This window comes from Asterias amurensis, chromosome 2, assembly GCF_032118995.1.
Source record: "Asterias amurensis chromosome 2, ASM3211899v1".
Taxonomy (NCBI): Eukaryota; Metazoa; Echinodermata; class Asteroidea; order Forcipulatida; family Asteriidae; genus Asterias; species Asterias amurensis.
This window is the reverse complement of record NC_092649.1, coordinates 6222152-6244695: the sequence shown is the minus strand read 5'-3', so window position 1 is coordinate 6244695 and position 22544 is coordinate 6222152. Positions and strand designations below refer to the sequence as shown.

The 22544-nt window shown below is 38.0% G+C and overlaps 1 protein-coding gene across 4 annotated transcripts in view; it reads right to left on the bottom strand.

The window, feature by feature from the left end:
- The window catches only part of LOC139953205 (uncharacterized), an 88607-nt gene extending 68479 nt beyond the window's left edge, over positions 1 to 20128 (bottom strand). For 3 of the 4 annotated variants that reach the window (XM_071952664.1, XM_071952679.1, XM_071952687.1), the window contains exons 1-2: positions 19822 to 20128; positions 16553 to 16755 (exon numbers count right to left, since the gene is read on the bottom strand). In XM_071952664.1, the coding sequence (XP_071808765.1) occupies positions 16553 to 16672 (120 nt within the window). In that variant the 5' untranslated portion in view covers positions 16673 to 16755; positions 19822 to 20128. Of the gene's footprint in view, positions 1 to 5800; positions 5982 to 16552; positions 16756 to 19821 lie in introns of those variants that run through there. The other variant, XM_071952673.1, reaches the window with a different exon arrangement.
- Positions 20129 to 22544: the final 2416 nt, after the last annotated feature.

Below are 22544 nucleotides of genomic sequence, written 5' to 3'. Positions count from 1 at the left end.
TCACAAAATTTTCTTTATTTTTATCCTTCATTTTGAGCAAAGATTGCAGACCAAACTCTTGTGTAATTCAAACATACAGGCTAACAATCTCCCACTTCTCAAAAAAGACTAAGCACTTTAATACCTAAGGGCTAATATGATGATACAATATTTTATGATGTTTTATTTCATAGGATCGGTGAGCCAAAAAAGATAAGTGCTCACATACAGCACAGATTGCACCTAATGTAAGATTTAAATTTTATTTCAAACATAGACTTAAGAATTAAAGATTTTGTAATTCTCAACTCGGGATAAAATCAAATCAATTGTAAAAATAGGATAAATGTACGTATATTATGCTCTCAGTGTCAGGGCCTATAAGCCTGTGTGCATGACACTGTTAGGGTCAAAACCTAAGGCCATTACTCCTTTTCACAACAACAAATCTCAGAACTTCTCAATCTCCAAAGATGAAGGATTCAAAACACGCATTTCATACATTATATGGGATTTGAGGCGTTGCATGTTGAGATTTCAATGATATTTGGTTTACGGTAAGTGTGTCTATTTGCCAGATAGAGTTTGTTCTTTAGAGAACTGTCCTGCTAATTGTATTCTATTACTGCAGAGTTTTTTATTTGAAACTTCTCAGTTCTGATGAGTTTTGTTGAAAAACAATGCCATAGCACTAGCTTGGTATAGTTGTGACAAAATATCACATATTCAACTTCAACCCAAGTATCACATGTTCGGTCAGCAGCCATCTACTTTTATTTTTTTCGAATCCACGTTTAAAAGGAAATAAAACCAAAAAGACTCACCAGGTCTGAAATAAACCCATGTTTTCTTTCTGAAAAACTTATGTCCCTGGTAAACATTCCCTCATGGTTTTTGCTTGACAGGCAGACAATTAGAAAACACATCGATTCAGTGAGTTCGGCTGTGAACAGGCTGGTCCCAAAATTAGCCAAGACTCATCCAACATAGGGATTCTCATACATTTAGCAATGCTCTATTTTGTCAACAAACCCCAGAATGTTATCCCTTAATATTTTGAAAACTCAGCCCTGTACTATTTCCCCAATTCCTCTGAAATCCATTGTTCTCAGACACAAGGGCATTCTATGCATGAATAAACATGAGTTATGTTTATGAGTCAGTCATCATCAGAGCATGATCAGAGCATAAAACTCCCTCATCATGAATTCAGATCACAACTTCACAGATGGTTGAAGCCGGTGCAGGGCCACTTTAGACCAAGAGCTCTCAGTAAAAAATGCAAAGTGCCTGGCTGGACGGAAAGTAGTGTGGCCAGGCCGCATATGCAAACAATGAAATACAATTACAGGGATGTTCAGGTATTTTTTCTCATTTTTACGAGAGAAGCTGAATCTATAACTGACAGGCCATCAACTACTCTGTATTCCGCACTGTTCAGAATCGGAACGTGATTCTTTTGGAATATTTTGACACTGGAAAGAAGACTGAGCTCATAGTTGAATGATGTGCTCTGTTAAAGTGAGCATATGTTGGTTCTCCAAAAAAGTCATTAGTGAATCATTACATCACTATGGTTACCATTTTTAGTAACCACTTTTAACATTTCGGCAACACAGGCCATTTTGGTTGAACAGTTTGCAACAGCAATTGCTTTCTTCTCCATTTAAGTAATACGTTTTATAAATTTGTGACTGGGAAGTAACCAGTTTGTTCCGTTTGACTATCCAAAGTCCAATACAGTCCAGTTTGGACAAAGGGCACAAGTGTGGTTGGTGGGTACGGTCACCTGTCCTCACATTAGGCACACCCTGGGCGACGAGTGAAATTTGCTACTCGGCTAGTGGCACCTCAAATAGTCACAACTACGAGACTAGTCGCACGTAGTCGCCCAGGCCTAATACACACATGTAACATCCATGTGGAGACCCATGACTACACAATACAATTACAATTGCATCCACAGACCTATTATAATTTGTACATCAGTCCACCTGTACCAGCCAGCCATTGCACACCCTGAACTCACCCCAGTGCTTCATACACACTCAGAGGATAACTCAATTTGCAATTTGTGACAATAGTAACAACACAAAACAGGAAAACACAAAATAAACAAAAAAAACCACCCAAATTGATGTTGGAATGGGACTTTAATCTAATTTCTCCATCGAGCGTAAAGTCCTAATACACGGTTTTTCCATCCTTTGAAATTAAGTTAGTGACTAGAAGGCATATCGATCCCAAGTACAGCAGTGACATTTGGGAATACGACCAAGCCTAAATCATAATACATACAATAAAGCAGGCAGCCTCCCATTAGCTCAGCCCAATCAAATTTCTCCCCAAGCCCCGCTGAAATTATTAATCGGGTGGAACGAACAAGAAGGGAATTATCTTTAATGGGTGATGAGAAGCATGAACATAAACAGTATGGATTTCTTTAAAGTGATAGAAGTCATTTTTAGCCCTCTCCGTAATCACTGGGGATTAACAGAGCAATGTTGACTTTCTCTACTTCTTCTTCCATTCTATATACTTGGCGTTTAATTAATGTGGGGATAATTAAGCCTTGGATGTCAGGCTGGGGTTCATTAATTATTCGCTTTATCCTGGGTTTGAGTCAATTACCTGCTAATTGCGTGAATTGTGAAACAGGTGTAAAATCTCTGAGTGTATTGGACTTTGGATATTCTTGGACACCTTTATCTTCTATGATGTAATCAACACCTAACTGTCTTGTCACAGGAAAAATACCATGTTGCTGTTCAGCAAATGTTTTCTATTGATTATTTATGACACATCTCAGTGCAATCAGGGCTAATAACGGGCAATATCTTTAAAAGATAATGAACGCTTCTGGTTCTTTAATTTAAAAACCTTGATTTGAAATCTTGATTGCAAAACTTTTTTTTTTTTAAAGAGTGTTGCAAATAAAACCTGTAATGCAGTTTTAAGGAACATTACAGAATTGGTTTCAGCTAACAAAACAGTTGCTGGCAGTGTAAGCACTTTATGTAATCCACCAAATCCATAAACTGACAAACCTATAGAAGTTTGAGATTGATCGGTCATCTCACTGGGTCACAAGAGATCAGTGAAAACTGATTACAAATTTTGCATTGCATCGATGCCAAAATAAAATGAATTAAACGCTCACTGGGTGATAAATTCCGAACGCGAAGTTAGATTATTTATTTCTCATCAAATATGGCTTATTAGACATAAATATTTCAAAGGATGTTTTCAACTATCATCATCATTAGACAGACTAAGTTTTATGTAAATCTGTGATCTTCACGATTTTTGTTTCTTACCAATTCTGTAGACTGTAACGTTCCTTTAAACGGCCATCAAGTCATCAAGTTCCACAAACAACAAGAAACAAATTGTTTTTACTGTATTTTTTGAATAAAAAATAATCGTGGCCGTTTATTAATTTTTCTTTTTTAAATTTAGATGACCCAATAACACAATTTTCTCAGCAAACCAAGAGTCACTTTTGGCAACCCAAAACCATTTACAGCCTCCTAATAGGTTTATCTAAGAGAAGACATGGCAGTTGGATCCCAACCCTCTCGTTATCCGACACTTTCTAACACTGTCTACATTACAAGATAATATCACATCTGACCTTTATATCTGAACCATTCTGGCTAGTCGGAGGGGGGGGGGGGGGGAGAGGGGAGGGGAGGGGAGAAGGAATCATAATTGGACTATTCAGCCTGGTGTTCCCATTAAAGGAAAACGTTTGAGTGCAGTGTCAATATTGCTGTCATTTGAGTGTGAAATGGGCAAGAATGGCAATTTATAGTTAATGGGGTTTAAAAGTGAGGCTGTACACTTACTGGTTGGTGTGACGGGGTCTTGATTTGCTTTCCCTACTTATGGGTTAAGATCAATTTGAAAATGATAATAGGTTTGGGTTTTTAGAGTCTCTACTTAAAAATTTATTAAGGGTACGGTAGAAGGACTCAGGAATAAATTGAAATATAAATAAGCCCAAATACTGTCATTGAAATAAGCAAACTGTACAAAACCCTTGACCAATCATAAACCGTTTCCCTCACTAAATACAGGAACTGGGTGAAACTGAATATCGAGAGTGGGAATCTACCAAAAGACCAATGACCACTTTAACACACCAGTAATCTTCTTTTTGTGTGTTGTGTTGTCTTTTGGCCTTTGAGAAAGACTCTGCTACCTAAGGTCCAAACATTTTGTTGGTACATGATAAGCACTTTATAACAGTACTTAAAATAACAAGTGAATGTAATTGCCCCTAAAAGCTTGCGTCATTAGTGATTGAACCTGTAAACAAAAATATCAAGCCCGTTGGTCCATGAAAAAGCGTTTGAAACTGTTTGTTATGAAATGCATTGGTTGGAAAGATGTTATAAAAGAAGAATATTGATGATGCTCACGAATATGCCTCAAATTTGCATGGGTATCCTTTTACTTTGCAAACTAACACGGTCAGCCATAAATGACTAGAAAGAGCTGATGACATGCACTAAATATTCATTGCACAAGCACAATCTTTATTAGGGAGTGTTGGTTTTAAGTAGGTTTTAATTTGTTTACTCGTCGTTTGCAAGTGAAGTGTTTATTTGCATGGCTTGTCAACCAGGACCTTTGAAGGTTTTACCAGTGTTTGCTTTTGGTCATTTCAGGTATTTGTGACCTCCACATAAAAGTGCAACTACAATGATCGGAAGTTAATCAAAGGCCAACTCACAGGGTAATTATGAGTACAAAAATAACTCAGTAATTATACACAGAAAACACTTCACAGCTTTGGACAATTTTGTTCAGCCGTCTTGTCTTAGTTGTGCCCTCTATATAAGCTAAGTATTAGTGCTGATACAAGTCAAAAACTGCCAAGCACCAATCACAAATCATACACGTGGATTGTCAATTTGGCTGGTAATCACATTCACTGGTCGTGAATGTGCTTATGGTTGTGAATTTGTTTGTGCTCAGCAGCTTTTTGTGCTTAAAGGGAAGGTACACTTTTGGTAATTACTCAAAACAAATATTCACTTAAAAACTGACTTGGTTACGAGCGAGCATTAGAGAGCTGTTGACAATATAAAACATTGTGGGAAACGACTCCCTCTGAAGTAACATGAGAAAGAGGTAATTTCTCACTAGAATAATAAAAAACTTCTAGCTAGAAGTCATTTATTCTAATCTGAAAGCACACAAATTCGTCCAACAAGGGTGTTTTTTCTTTCATCATTTCCTCGCAACTTCGATGACCAATTGAGCCCAAAATTTCACAGGCTTGTTATTTTATGGTAATGATGGGATACACCTAGCGAGAAGACTGGTCCTTGACAATTACCAAACGTGTACCCTCCCTTTAAGTAGCTCTTTGAAGTTGGGCTCAGGACAAAAACAATTGTAGTCTCGTTACCAATTGACCCAAGTTCGTTTTTATAAATCCAAAAACAAAGTAAATGTTATACGTCTGAATAAGCTCCTACATGTGTACTAGCCTAATGTGTACCTAGCTTACGAGTGAAATGAATTAACTAAACTTCTGTGAACATCTACATCATGTTTTGTAAACAACAGACCTCTTAATTCATGATAATCATTTAAGTTTTAAGTTACTGTTTAATAAGTTACTGTTCTCGTCCATATAAGAGTGATCAGTACTTCTCCCTCACTGTTTTTCTGTGTAAGATTTAGGCCATTTTAAATTGTAATGAAATGTTTTACTGCTTTGCTGACAGCGAATTGAATAGATTTTTAATAAACCATTGAATGAATGAAATAATCAACAATCCAGATGAACTAATAACATGTACCTTACCTCAATTTTCAATCTCTCAAGAACTACCAAGTTACGGTTGTTCACCACACCGGGGCGACACCATACACCCAGGACTAGAATCTGGGCTGTTGAAGAAACTCTTCCCTAGCATATTATTTGTTGGTTCCCAGATGTTCTATCAAGTACAAACACACAGTCCTAACTCCCAAATGGCTCTTACGAACGAAGACGTTGCTTCTGCCAACATAATCAGTAGCTACATGTTCCTATAAGTACTACAAGCTTTAAATCTGTACACCAGTTCATTGTGTCCTCATGCTCTCTAGCGCCTTTATTGTCCCCCAACAAACAATGGGCACACACAGACAGCTCTAGCATTTTCTACCATTCACTCGGAATCATTTTCAAGTAATGATAATGATATACTTTCTGTATGGAATATACATGTACGTCATGCACTAGATGTGAGGTCAGCCAGTCTGACTGAAATCCGATAGGAAAACTGAGTAACTGGCATCTGAAGGCATTTGGTAGTGGATACCAAGTATGGGCAGTCAGTCTTAACCAAGGATCAGGTACTTGAGATGCATTAGTGGTCTAGGCAAGGTATTCAAATGACTCTACCTTGAAGTAGAGACTCCTTCAAAGTTCAGAATGTGTACTTTTATGAGACTAGCCTTTTGAATGTTCGCTGTCAAACTGTCTTTTCACACTATTCTTGATCCTCAAAAATGAAAGTCCACTCTGCTGTACTAGGCTGCATCCGTACTTAAAGGAACACGTTGCCTTGGATCGGTCGAGTTGGTCTTTGCATATGGTTAGAAAGATGTTTAAAAAGTAGAATACAATGATCCACACACATTTGCCTCGAAATTACGTGGTTTTTCCTTTTACTTTGCGAACTACCACGATCAGCCATTTATGGGAGTCCAAAATTTGACTCCCATGAATGGCCAACTGTGTTTGTCGACGAGGTAAAAGGAAAACCACGGAGTTTCGAGTGATACTTGTGTGGATCATTATATTCTACTTTTAAAATATCTTTCTAATCATATGCATTCTATAACAAACGGCTACAAACGCTTTTCAAAGACTAACTCGACCGTTCAAAGGCAACGTGTTCCTTTAAATCATCACCATAATAATTGCATAGCGTGTACTTTATAAGACAAGATACTTCTGGCTTGCTTGCACTGTTTCACTTTTTAAGATACCGTTACTCAATATCCACATGCACTACTTCCTACACGTGTGTACTTGGCTTTGCGTATATATTGAAACTGATATGAAGAGTGTATGTTGTGACAAGGATTTGCTTACTACATGTAGCTGGCAAGGTTGTCTCGTTTCCTCCTGCTGACTTTCAATGTCTGGCATTGGGCATCTAGCCCAAAAAACACTCACCATCATGTATCAAAACATTAACAATATGTCAATGGAGTGGGGCAACCTTACTTTGTTAAATAGACCTTGTTTGCTACTGGAGCCCTCCTTCCTTGGCATAGCTTTTTTATTTCACAATTGCGTGTCATGGCCAGGCAGTTTAGTATCCTATCGGACTCAAGTTCTGGTTGTTAAATCTAAGTTGTGTGGGTTCGAATCCTTGTCTTGACACTTGTACCCTTGAGCAAGACACGCTAACTACAATTGCTTTACTTCAACCAAGGGGTGTGTGAGGGCAGAGGTGGTTCCTACATGGATGATTGATTTAGCTTTGTGCGCTACATACTTGGCTTGGTGCGCTACATACTTGGCAGCACAGGCTCTCGGCCCTACATGTATACTCCTAAGGGAGCTGAAATGGGTTTAAGGGATGACGTAAATGACCCAGTGACCAGGGGGTAATAATATTGGAACTTTCATGAAGGACATGAGTGTTGGATTGAGTGCTATATAAAAAAGACATTGCTATTATTTTTGTTATTCCAATCAATGCACACCAAACGACACACTGACTTTCCTTTCCTCAATTTCCTGCAAAGAGATGAGGTGCAACAGCAATGCAAATCCACTTGAAAACACATACATAATATCAAACTTTCTACATCATAAGAACACTATTGCTTGAACACATTTTCTTCTGTAGAACATGCCTAGTGAGCATAATAATTAAGAAAACCGGGAAACACAGCTTTATGAAATTGGCCCCAGGTTAAAAGAAAAGGTTAACATTCAGAGTCTTTGATTTGGACAGTTGCCCACAGTCCAAACAAAAAGATCAAAGTACATTTATGCAGCAGTGAAAAGTTCTCTACCAAATCACTGTGTTGGAAAATTGTTTATTGCCCTTATGAAAATGTGTATTATTCAAAATACATCTAGCTGAAACACTGAATTTACAAAATTTTTGACTGGTATATAAATGTGTAGACCGTATTGAATATGACGTCACCGTTCAAATATCTGCCCTACAAGATGGGGTCTGTGCGCATGTGTGCGTGCATGTGCCGTAAAAATCTTACTGGGAATGCTGCTTGTGCTTGTGCTTCATTGATGTACGCGTTTGGGTTCGCCCTACAAGATGATGACTTTCATAGCAAAAAAGGGGTTATTCAATCTATGTTCTATATTGTGCACGGTTAAAATAAGGTATGGAAGGGTATACTTACTGAACAACCTTTCTTCTGACAGATACGGTTTAAAATTGAAGTTTCCAATTATCCCCTGAACTGTATAAAATTTACTTAAAGGAAACATCAAGACGTCTCGTCTCCTTGAGATGTTTCTTTAAGATGCAGCCTTTGAAATGCTCTGATTTGGAATGGCACTTGAAGGCTACATGGCATTAGTTGAATTTTTGCCAGAACTCAAAGACAGATCAACTGATGACCTTTGGATTAGATCCTTCATGATAACACACAGATGGTGAGGCTTTAACTCAAACAAATCTACGCTCTATGGTCTGACCATGAACAAACAAGAAGCTATTTTTCTCATAACTTGTGTTCTTTCTTTGCCGCATTCATGAAAGTGTTCTATTATCAGGCATGAAGATTTCAAATAGCCCAGAATAGCCCAACAATATTGATAATGAAACGTTACATAATTTAGGTTTGAACCATAGAGCTACTATTGACTAGAGCGCTATTTGAACAAAGACAAGTTTACTAGAGCAGGATTTGAACCAATGCCTCCAGTTTAACATGCCGCTTTTAAAGGAACACGTTGCCTTGGATCGGTCGAGTTGGTCTTTGAAAAGCGTCCTGTAACCATTTCTTATAAAATCGATATGGTTAGAAAGATGTTGTAAAAGTAGAATACAATGATCTACACAAATATGCCTCGAAATTGCGTGGTTTTCGTTTTACCTCGTCGATAAACACGGTTGGCCATTTATGGGAGTCAAAACTTTGACTCCAATAAATGGCCGACCGTGTTAGTTCGCGACGTAAAATGAAAACCGTGCAATTTTGAGTGATACATGTACTTGTGTGGATCATTATAATCTACTTTTAAAACATCTTTCTAAGCATATATGCATTTCATAACAAAAGGTTTCAAACGCTTTTCATAGACCAACTCGTCCGATCCAAGGCAGCGTGTTCCTTTAACAATTACCTGAGCTGTGTCGACATTCTACAGAAAATACTACAGGATTTTAAATGATCAAAAACAAGAATACTTTCAATCTGAAAGTGAAAGTTTGTGCATTTTTCAAGTTCATACCAGTACCAATCCTCCAGAGAAATATTTCCATCTGAAATAGCGTTTAAAAGTCAAGGAAATTATTGTTGCATCTTTTGATTGCTAATCTCATTAGAATGATTCCCCCGGCAAGCACCATCAGACATCAAGCTCCACAAGATCCACTTCTTGTTGTTATACTTGTGTTTGGATTGAATAGTTTATTGATTGAAATCAAGTTGATTTGAATAAGCCAGCTCTTTTCTTTTGAATATCCTGTTAATACTATATTGTATATAGAACCATCGTTTGTATAACAGTATGGCACCTTTCCAAACACAACTTTTGGGTAGTTTCTCTTCGGTTTGAACATCTGGACCCAGTTTCATAAAAACTGTTCATCGCTTATAAAAGCTTACTTTAGTTCCTAAATAGACTGGGTCTCATCTTGTACTACTAAGCATCTGGGCCCAATTTCATAGAGCTGCTAAGCAGAAAAAATTGCTTAGCATGAAATTTCTTCATTGATAAAAACAGGATTACCAACAAAATTTCCACGTGATTTTCAGCATAAGCAAACAACAGCTGAATACCAGTAACGAGCAATATGCAAAAAATGGTTGGTAATCCTGTTTTTATTCAGGAAGAAATAACATGCTATTGCTAAGCAATTTTTTGTGCTTAGCGGCTCAATGAAATTGGGCCCTGGACTGCCCTCGTCTGCCGAGTTCATTATGGTCCAACCAAGATGCAAATACATGTAAATGCAGTGTACATTAACACTACACAGCACTCCACATGTATCACCATATCAACTTGAAGATTTTAGCTCATAGCCATAAAGAGAAAACTAAGCTTTGAAGTTCTTGTATTCTGAGCCAGCCCTACATGTGTAGGTATTTCTAGTCCTTGGGCAGACCATAAGCAGGCCAAGGTTTACACCCGGACTCTATTATCAACCAGATTGGATATCAGAACCTGCTGGGAGTGCACTATATAGGGAAAGCCAGTTGGTGTGCAACTCTACTCCAGCTAGGCCTTCACAATGCATACTGTATGTTCACAAACAGCCTGCAGGAGTGGTTAATATTTCATAGTTCTGGTCTTTGGTTTTCTTTCCCCAAGCTTGGTGTGGACTTCCTTTGTCAATGTGAATTTATTATGGAGTACTTGGCCAAAATTATGCACTTGACCTTTTGATTTCTGTACAGTATTTCCCTCAAGTCATAAAAACTGGCTTGCAAGCAAACCAGCATCTAATGTATATTTATAAATAGTGAATTTCGCTCAATTTTAATCTCATACAGGGCACTTCTATGATTGAAATGCAAGTTTGTATTGGAACTTTTCAGCGGGGCATCACAGCAAAGTACAGGGCACCACGGCTGTGTTATAAATGAACCACCAGAGTCAAAGAGTGGGGACAACCCTGATCACATAGTATTAAGAATGATAACAAAAATCCAAAACCAAATTTTGCAAAATGTAGCTGGTGTTTACTCAACTTTGCAGTTGCCTACATGTACTTTAATGAAATGTTCACATCATAACACGGTCAACGTGAGACTTTTTTAGGGCATTGGTCCAAGTTTTTTTTTTAATTTGATGAAATTTTCACATGTCCCTTTCTATTGTTCTCCACAACATGAACAATACAAAACAACCTGTGAGTGAGAAGCTTACTAAATTGTCTCAAAAGTCTCCCAAATAATTGAAATCAGGGATGTGATAGGCTGTTTTGAAGAAAAAAAACTGAACTCTGAGCGTAAAGCACACAAGCATGCAAGCTCGAAAAGCTTTTAAAAGCCTACTCTGCAATCTGGAGCGTTATTTATATCGATATTACTTTTGTAATTTGATCTTTAAAAATAAGGGGGGGGGGGGGTAACAACAAAACAAAAAACAAGCAATAAATGAAATAGACATAATCTTCCAATGATTTATAGTACTGTATCTTCACAATGTGACAATTTTGCATTTTACAAAGGGTGTTCTTTACAATGTGACAATTTTGCATTTTACAAAGGGTGTACATATACCCTTTGGCCCAACACATGTCCTGCACTCATAGCAATGAACTAAACAAAACATTGCCGGTGACAACATCCAAGGAAACAAACTCTCTGTTTCAATGTTTATCGGCTGCTGGTTTTAATGGTAAACCCTGCAACCAAAAGCTCTACAACCATTTCCTGTTATTCTCAGATCTACTGAGCGTGTCCTGAACCACCTGGCTTCTATTGTAGGACTTATCCATAACAAACCATGGACATGAACCATTCCATGTGGTTCCAGACATTGTTGTAGGGCATCCCACAGGCTAGTAGCGGATAACCCAAAACTAAAATGCTGTGGGGCAAGGTGAATGTCCCCACTGTCTGGATGTCCTGTTCTTACTTCCACTACATGCACTACAGAGAACACTTCAAGAAATTATGTAAATTATTATAAAGGCCAGGTGTCTTCATTAGGCTCCTGGCTTTTTTTTCTACAGAGTTACATGTTGTCCCATGGCTAACATAATAAAAAACCTAAGGCAGAATTTTTTTTGGGGACTGCCTAATGAAATTGTGATGAACAAAACATATTCTAGTATTAGTAATCTTTACAATTGTACAGCTTTAGATGCAGTGGACACTATTGGTAATTACTCAAAATGTTGATTAGCCAAAAACTTTACCTAGTAAAGAGTAATGGGGAGAGGTTGATAGTATAAAACATTGTGAGAAACGGCTCCCTCTGAAGTTACGTAGTTTTCGAGAAAGAAGTTATTTTCCACGAGTTAGATTTCCAGACCTCAACGAGACCTCAGAATTAGACAAGGTCTCGGTCTCGAAATCAACTTGCATCTGAAAGCACACAACTTTGTGTGATAAGGTTGTTTTTTCTTTCATTATTATCTCGCAACTTCGACGACCAATTGAGCTCAAATTTTCAGGTTTGTTGAGATACACTGAGTGAGAAGACTGGTCTTTGACATTTACCAACAGTGGCCAGGGTCTTTAAACTGATTGAAGAAACTCCAGAGTAATATATTCTTAAATAGATTCTGGCAAATTTAATGCAAGTTTCTATTAATTATTATTGAACATCATGAACAGTTGCATTGTTGTGTATGGGTAGAAACACTGCTTGTTTATCCATACCATATAGATCCTACCACAGAAATCAATATTAACCAGATCATTAACCCTGAACCAAAACCTTGATTGGGTACGAACAGAAGAATAAGATATGAGAATGAGATTTATAACAGGTTCATTGGCCTACATGTATTTTTGTTGTTCTTTGTTTATTTGTAGTGGTGTACCAGGGTGGTTGTTCTGTGTTTGTTTAATTGTTTGTTTGTTGGTTTGTTTGTTTATGCTGTAAGGGCAATTGGTTCTGCAATCCAGAATAAACAATAACCTAACCCAGTTTTTTGTGAGTTGTTCCTTATTGGGACATCACTCTTGACATGCCTTTAAAGACAGGAGGCCCTTTCAGATTAAAGTAGTTCAAGAATCACAAAGCACTCATTTAATGGTTCAAATCATTCCCTGAATCACTGTGCACAATCACAACAACTCCACGAAGTTCTGTATTTGGACTGCAACAATATCAGCTCAAAGCGCTGCCGAGATTCAAATCAATGGCTCCACCTTTATATCCGGGCGCATGACCGGAAAATTAGACCACAATGGATGGAAGTAATGGCATGGACTGAAATATCCCCAGACGTCATGTTTCTGTACAGGCTCAGCGACATAGAGCCAGCAAGAGTTCTTTTCTTTTGTGGAATGAACAAAGGGCGTTAAAAAATCAGTCCACCCAAGACTTCATTTGAATGTACACAAGAGGTACAGCTACGTAACTCTGTGTGTTAACGTACACCTCCGGCCATGGGTGCATACCATGTACACCAAACAGAACGTCAGGAACAATGTGCACTCTGATGCACTTGTTGCAGGCCCTTGAAGCCACTAAACAGTCACTTAAGTTACAGTCAATTGCAGTCAACTAAAGCTTGCTTAAATTTGAAGCATCACAGGGTGGATTTCACAAAGAGTTACGACAAGACTTGTCTCGAGTTAGGACGAGCTTAGGACTAGCCTGAAGTTTCCAATAACTCCTGGGACAAGCTCCAAGTTAGAATTATTTTTGTGAAATTGACTCCACATCTCTGCCTACATACATATAGCAGCAAATAAATGTGATAGGCCTACCATCTACTGAAGGCAAGGGTTTATTGCTCTGAATGATTTTGCCATAGAGCAATGTTTTAAAGGAACATTACAGAATTGGTTTTGCTAACAAAACAGCTGCTGGCAGTGTACGCACTTTATGTAATCCAACATACACATAAACTGACAAAACTGTAGAAGTTTGAGATCGATCGGCCATCTGGGTGACGAGAAAATAGTGAAAAACCGATTACACATTTTGCATGGTATTGATGCAAACAACAAAATTAATAAAACGCTCACTGAGCGTTATTTCAGGGAGAAATATTTCAAGGGATGTTTTTTACTATCATCTTCAAAAGACCGTGTAAGTAAGATGTAAATCTATGATCTTCATGTTTTTCTGTTCTAACCAATTCTGTTACGTTCCTTCAACAGAACAAAGTTTATACGACAACAGGGAAACATTTAAAAGTACTGTGCCGCGCTCAATTCAAGGTCATTTATTTGCATGTTCAAGCTCTGTATTACTTCCTACAGTCGGCTTATTGTAAGTTAGAACTCCAAAAATCTCCTCAGCGTTGCTTATAATAAATCTTGGTTAAAGTTTATCAATATTTACAACAGTCACTGGACTAACTCAACCCTACAGTTTACACTTACGGTCTTTCCACAATTGTGGCAATTGTGGTTTGGCAACAGCTGTTACATGTACATGACAATGTGTGCAGTACAATGGTGAATTAGACAACACTCGCAGAAGGCCGCCTTCGCGACCTTTCGCAAGGCCAGGCCCGTAGCCACAATTTTTTGTACAAATCCTTTTAAAAAAAAACTAAAAAAAACATTTTACAAAAATCCTCTTGTATCCATGAGCAAATTTGGCCCCAAACTACTTTCTTGAAGAGATGGTGCAAGATTCATACTTTAACACTAACAGAGCAATGTTGACTTTATCCACTGCCTTTAAAGCAATGCTGGCGGCAAAGGCCTACCATTTTCTTGTATTAGAAAAGCAGGAGTGACACATTATGAACATGTACCCTTCTTTTGCTCACCACATATTGTTTTTCTGTTATAGTAAGCACACAAATTTACTGGTATTAAAAAGCTTTATGATGGGCCCAATTTCAGGAATCTGACCAGTGAAATCGCTCCCTGTCCCCCCCCCCCCCCCCCCCACCAAAAAAGTAACTAAATTGTTTTTTTAAATGCCATGAATTTTGCGGTAACAATTGTTTTATAAAATCAAAATTGAATCAATACTTTGAGTCCTAATATCGTTCTATAGAAATATTTGTTGATTTCGTTTTTAAGTTGAATGCATGGATTTTCAATATTGCTCCTTGTTAATTTTCGGTTTCCATCTAAACTAGGCTTTGAAATGACGTGACTGGCATACCAAGTCCCTGTATGCAGCCTGGCGTAACCCCACACCTTTAAGCCTCATCAAATCCAAGGATACATTCATTCATTACCATGAATACCTCCTCTCTTCAACATCTGCAGATGAGCTCAGTCACTAAGATCTCTGAATTTGATGAGAGAGCCCAAGGACGGTGAGAAATAGTCTCTCTCTAATTGGACTTTGCTGCCGGCTGGGGCCCATAGGACAGGTTCTGACGAAGGGGCCCATGTTGGAATATACATCACTGCAGCAACTAACATGGCTAATTACAAAGTTTTATCTTTAAAACATTGCGATTAAAGGGGCACATGTTGGAATAAAAACATTGCTGACAGCTACCACTACAGGTTCATTACAAGTTTATCTTTACAACGTAACAAAGGGGCCCATGTTGGAATACATACATCGCTGCAGCAACTACTATGGCTATTTACAAATTTATCTTTTCAATATAACGATAATAATTAATCCTTGAGTCACACAAAATTACTTGCGTCATACCTTTTTTCATAAATTGTGACAGTAAGCATAAATATTCCAGTCCAAGAAATATATTCAGTAGAATATGTCTCAAGAGACATTCAATCAATGTTTGAACTAAAAACATTGTACCCTTTTCACAAAATGTGTGAACTTCTTTGGGATGACACACTGAGAGTAAAGGAAAACATTTTAAAACTTGCCCCCTGCTACCCCACCAGGCTCAATCCAAATTGGTATTCTTTGCTGCTGTACATTAAATCATAATTCCCCCATGTTGAGTTGCATGGTACGTACCCGAGTGGGTGAATTGGTTTATTGTCTACCACTCTGATTCATTTTGAGAATGACTGTCATTGCCTGATTTATTTAATTGAATTGACATTTTAGATGACCATGGAAATAATGAAAGTCCTGTTTTTAAATCTTATCTTTCTTGCGAGAAACAAAATAATTCCTTGCTCTTTCTGTTTTGTCTGGTGAATCAGACTAAAGTATACAAAGATTCAAAACAATTATTAATGTTTCTAATGGGGCCATCATTAAAGGCAGTGAACACTATTGGTAATTACTCAAAATAATTTTCATCATAAAACCTTTCTTGATTACGAGTAATTGGGATAGGTTGATGGTATAAAACATTGTGAGAAACAGCTCCCTCTGAAGTTACACAGTTTTCGAAAAAGAAGTAATTTTAGACGAATTTGATTTTGAGACCTCAAGTTTAGAATTTGAGAATTTTTAGAATTTGAGGTTTCTGTACCAAAAGTGTATAATGGCTTTAACAACAGCTTGGCTGAATGAGGAGCATTTAAGTATGCTATAAACAACAATAAATAGTTAATAATAATAAGACTTGTAATGCGCACGTATCCACCCTGCTGGGTGTTCAAGGAGCACATTCTAAGTATATATAAGAGAAAGAGGCATCAACAACCGAGAGAAGACAACGACAACCATGATGCAAGACAAACTTTCACATATAGGCCTACATGTAGATCTCCTTTTCCTTAGCGTTGCAGATTCATTTTGTGACAGTAAAAATTTTTGGTTCCAGAACGTTCTCACTTGATAAATTTACATAAATAAATATGAATGAATTAAAGATCAGTTTACCTGAGTATGGCTGACCCCTGAGCGGTTGGAGGTCAAAGTTGAGCTTGGGCTTGAGGAGAGACCGCAGCTTCCAACTTGATCTAATGTTATCTCAGCCAGGAGACCCACAGCTCCAGACATGATTAAATACTGCAGCAGTCTTGAACGGAGCCTAGCAGGTGCTATGATACGCAGCAGCTTGCAATTACTGATAGATTCATCACCTGGTAGAGTGGAGGAAAGACAACCCATTATGAGCATTTAACATACACGCATGTTTATTAGTCTAGGTTGGGCATGTTCAGAAATGACATCTGAGCCAGTATGGCGCCGAGTCGCATTTTTAGTAAACCCATTTTGATTAACAAATACTTACAGATTACTTGATCCGTCACTACCCATCCTCTATGCCAATTTCTTTTTTTTTACATTCAGGGAATAAAATTGCACGGTATGCCAAATCACACTAGTTTCATGCGAGTACCCTTTTCAATACAAGGAAATTTGCATCGGGGATAAAGAATATTCATTTTGGTTTAACCCATATACACCATTTATGTTCTAAAGCACTGTGAAAAATCACAGGCATATTACTCAGGTGGGATTCTAACCCATGACCCTTGCAATTCTAGAGCAGTGTCATACCAACTAGACCACTGAGATTACCTGGTAGCTAGAGGCAGTTTGAATCCTAGCAAACCCTCCTTTTTCATTTTGGCAAGCTAAGGCAAGGCTTAGCGTAGGGGAGGTTACACTCACGCACACTGTACATTTGGTATATTTTTTCCCTAAGCTAAAATGCAACAACAAAATACAATACAATCATCTTTATTAGAACCCAAAAAGGGTAATTCAAATGCTCGCATACAGTAAAAACATTGACACATTAAAAACATTTCAAAACAGACAATGGCTATATATATACAATTACAAGAAAAACCAGTGAAAAAGCGGTTATAGAAAAATACTGGAGACTGGGCGATACATTTTTAATGCAGCAATGTAAAATAAATCCAAAATGAAGGGAGTTTAAAAAAAATCTTAACTAACCACGACAACCAACAACAAACAATAGTAAAAAAAAAAGAATGTTGTCTTACAACTTGTAACTTAAAGGCATTGGACACTTTTGGTAATTACTCAAAATAATTATTATCATAAATCCGTTTCTGATTACAAGTAATGGGAGAGGTTGATAGCATAAAACATTGTGAGAAACAGCTCCCTCTGAAGTGACGTAGTTTCCGAGAAAGAAGTAATTTTCTACAAATTTGGTTTTGAGACCTCAGATGTAGAATTTGAGGTCTCGAAATCAAGCATCTGAAAGCACAAAACTTTGTATGACCATGGTGCAACAAGGGTGTTTTTTCTTTAATTAATATATATCTCGCAACTTTGATGACCGATTGAGCTCAAATTTTCACTTGTTTGCACCAACTCTGAAGACTAGTCTCTGACAACCACCAATAGTGTACAGTGTCTTTAAAGACAACATAAATTACGTTAAAACCACAAACCCAAAAATTAAAATACAGTATGCCTCCTTCACCTACACCCACAACCCCCCACCCCTCCCAAATTTTGTCTCGCAGTTAAAAAAAACAGACAGTCTGACCATGGAGGTGGTCTGACTATACTTCTAGAAACTATAAGGCTCCCCTGTGAGCCTGGCTCCCCTGTGAGCCTTATAGGGGTCTCATATTTAAGGCCTCGTTAACGCTATACGTTTTCAAATCGGCGTTGATAGGTGAAAGTTTTACGACTGTTAGGCAGCCAGAACTGAAGTTTTCCTGTGTACTGTACACCTAAAGCTTTCCCCACCCTACTCAATATACATTCATAATGCTTGTATTTCCTTTTTGTTGAGTGAAATTAAAACACATCGTCAAAAAATACAATTTTCTGCTCGGTACTCACTGTTGTTTTTCTGCCACATCGCACGTCTTTTGCCTTCTCATTATGCAGCATGTAGATCGACGAACTGCCGAGCCGCGGCCGAGTCGGACTAAACCATTCTGTGAGAGGGGTGTTACAAACCCGTGCGGAAGTGCGTGGGCGCTTTATCCGTGAACGGCGGGTATTTGTAAACAAACAGCGCATGCACTGCCACTTGGGTTTGTAACACCCCTTTCACAGAATGGTTTAGTCCAACTCGGTCGTGGCTTGGCAGTTCAGCGAGTAGGCTGGTGTACAGCGCTTGGTGGTCGAGTGACCAAAAGATAAAGCATTGAGCATTATCGAGAAGTGAAAAAACGTGCCATGCGGCAGGAAAACAACAGTGAGTACCGAACAGAAAATTGTATTTTTTGACGATGTTTTTTAATTTCACTCAACAAAAAAGGAAATACAAGCACTATGAATGTATATTGAGTAGGGTGGGGAAAGCTTTAGGTTAACAGTACACAGGAAACTTTAGTTCTGGCTGGTTAATGGTCGTAAAACTTTCACCTATCAACGCTGATTTGAAAAACGTTAGCGTTAAGGAGGCCCTAAATATGAGACCCCTATAAGGCTCACAGGGGAGCCTAATAGTTTCTAGAAGTAGTCTAACTCTACTTAGAGCCCATGAAGTATCACCTAAAAAAATAAGCAAGGAAAATGGTCTGCTTACGTTTGGTTACGACTCTGAAAATTAATGCCAATAAAAACTAACACGGTAAGAAGTACAGCAGCTTTCCCAGCTTTGGCTAGTTAATGCATTAATGCAGAAACTTTTCACTGGAAAGAACTGCGGTTATGAAAAAAATAAAACATTTTATCCCCCAAAGTTTTAAAGCATGTAATGCGTCTCAGATTGTTTATTCAAGCATGGACTATTCTTCCTGTCTGGACATTCGCTCTGGAGTTTTGGGGCGCTATCTCCAAAACGTGACCACCAGCATTCACATTGGTCCATTTCTACTCTCTATCTATGCTCCGACAATGTTCACTGTGGAGTGTGGTCATGTAATTGTAAATTTCTATAAACAAAAACAAAACAAGTACAGTAGGCCTATATTTATATATCTAAGACTTGGTAGAGTGAGACTAAATTATAATAATCAGAGACAACAGACAGCCAGAAGGTTTTGATGTAGGATTGTAGTGTACTGCAAACATAGTTTATGAAAACTAAAAGTTTTTAAAATACCACATCACTAGGTAATAAAACATGTACTCTCTCTGGTACTCTGTGCTCTGATCGTGGTAATCATGAAATGGGTCAGCCATGCCACAATGGATCTAAAAACATAGTAAAATTAGTAGTTAACCGCAAACTGTGTACAATGTGTGTTCACACAATCACTTACTATTTTTCCCTCAGAAATTTTCCATTTCACCTGGCAGAGTCGAATTCAACACATCAGAGCAAATAATATGCGTTGGGAGTCTTACACTACAGAGCCAGTCCCAGTTCAGCTGTATCCTCAGTAGAAGTGGAAACCTTGAAATTGACAAACTGTCATTTTACAACCACGCTGATAAACACTGAGTCATTGAAATTCCAACTTTGAACTAAATTTACAAAACAGAGAGTTTGTGATAAACATCAACACACACTGAACTCTCGATCTTGAGATCGTGTGTGTACAAACTTTCTTCCGAGTGATGAACGTGTACTACGCGGCACCAGTGACCATGTCAAAAGCAACAATGTGCTTGACGCGGAAACCAGTGAAAAAGTCGCAGATGGTCAGGATGAACAGCGACCTCTATTGACTCTTTACTTTTGTTAGTAAATATTAATCTGTTGATCAGCAGAGTCAGTGCCCCTTGTGAATCTTGCACTCAGTGTTTAATTCGATATAGATTGCCTCTTGGACCCTGTGTATGTTCATTTACTTAATTCTTATAATTTCAAATGTTCGTGGCAATGACATTAGAAGTAAACAACTCTATATCATTAATTACGGCAGGTTCTCACAATGAACATCTACGAACGATTGAAGTCATTCGTTAGTAAACCAAGGAAACCTGCGGCTTAGTTGAAAGGTAGCTGAGGAACACTTTAACAAATTTGTTATGGTTACGCTGGTTCACTAGGAAGCTTTGTTTAAATTAAATTGTGCAATAAGGTGAGTTTAGGCCTACTGTCTAATGAATATTTTACATTATAATACATTTCAAGAAGCACATCAAAACATGAATGACAAGGCAAAGAGTAGAACCCCGTCTGATAGAATCTAATTATTTAGGGCTATACTTAGACCATGGATGTCACCAACATTGTTTATCCAATTAAGTCTACCTCCATGCTTATACCAAGTTACAAGCAAGAGCAACAACAAAAATTTTGAAAACGAGTAAAAAACAGAGCGCTCGTTCCAAGTCGATTAATCTAGCGCCCTCTATTGACTTTTAAGGCACTGGACACGTTTGGTAGTTTTACTCAAAATTAATAATTAGCAAAATAATTTTCAAAATAATTAGCGTTAAAAATAATTGGCAAAATGATGAACTGTTGGTAGTATCGAACATTGGGAGCTCTGTCAAGTATTGTAGTTTTTAGAAAGAGGGAAATTCCAGTTACTGCACGCATTACTTTGCCTAACACGACGAGCGTTGTGTGACGCCCTTTCTAACGTCATACTTCTTCTTAGTTAGACATGTTTTTTAATTTTTTTTTTTGCCCCGTGCCTGAATAGGTTTTACTTGTCAGGTAGAGTTTTTTCTTTAGAAATCAGAGAACTGTATTATATTCTACATCCGCGGAGTAGATTTTTCGGATTGTTCGGGATAAAGGGACCGGAACCCGGCAAGGAGGTCAAATCAAGGGGTGGGGAGATGTGACATTTCTAAAATTAAGCTTAAACAGAATTATAGCAGGGTTAACTTTTTGCCCATAACAATTCAAGGGAATTAAGGTACACGTTTGGTAATTGTCAAAGACTCCTCTCACTTGGTGTATCCCATTATAACCGTAAAATAACAAGCCTGTGAAAAGTTTGGCTCAATCGGTCATCGAAGTTGCGAGAAACTGATCAAAGAACCTTGTTGGACGTATTTGTGTGCTTTCAGATAAGAATAAAAGACTTCTATTAGCTAGAAGTCTTTTATTATTTTAGTGAGAAATTACCTCTTTCTCAAAAACTATACACGTTACTTCAGAGGGAGTCGTTTCCCACAACGTTTTGTACATGTACTACCAACAGCTATCAACAAAAATGCTCGTTACCAAGTCAGTTTTTAAGTTAGTACTTGGTTTGAGTACTTACCAAACGTGTACCTTCCCTTTAATGTCTAGTCATTACCGAAATGCGCTATTGTATTATCAAGTCCTCGCTTGTGATGTAAGTTGTCTTCCAGCTTTGAATGTATAATGTTCTATCAAACTTCATCCCAACCTTTCTGTCTTCCTTTCTCCTTTGTGCCCTCCCCTGGATAAATTTTATCCTTTGCCCAAATTCCCAAATAGTGGGTAACACTAATCGATTCAAAAAAATTAATGTGTGTGTGTACTGTGTGTGGGCATGTCTGATATTGGTAACCGAGGACTCAGTAACAAAAGGGATCCGGGAAAAGGTCACACTGGGGACAGTCCTCGGTAGATTTTGTGTACAAAACCAATATACAATGGAACGTCCAAACTATGTCCAAATAATGGGAGAACAAAGAGAAGTCCTCGCGTGTGTGTTTGTGTGTGTGTGTGTGTGGGACGGGGGTGGGGGGGGGGGGGGGGGGGGGTGGGGGTCCATGACATAATGGCATAGTTTGCTGTAAAGGTTGGTGCAAGGTGTGTTTCAATTTTCCACAGTGTGAGTGTGTTCGTATGGCCTACCCTCCTATTCGAAGTGTAACTATATTCGACCGTCTTGCAATAGACAAAGTATAATGTTACTGCCAATGAGCCAAATATTTTGCATATGTGAGATTTGATATAGTGCTGTTAATGGTGTCAGGGTCTACGGGAAGAAAGTGACTAATATACAATGGAGCTGATGATCGTTGATGATTGTTTTATATTTTAAATAAAACCCAATTAAGTCCCCTTCAACAAAGGTACAGAGAGATAATACATTTTAGTCTTGTACAA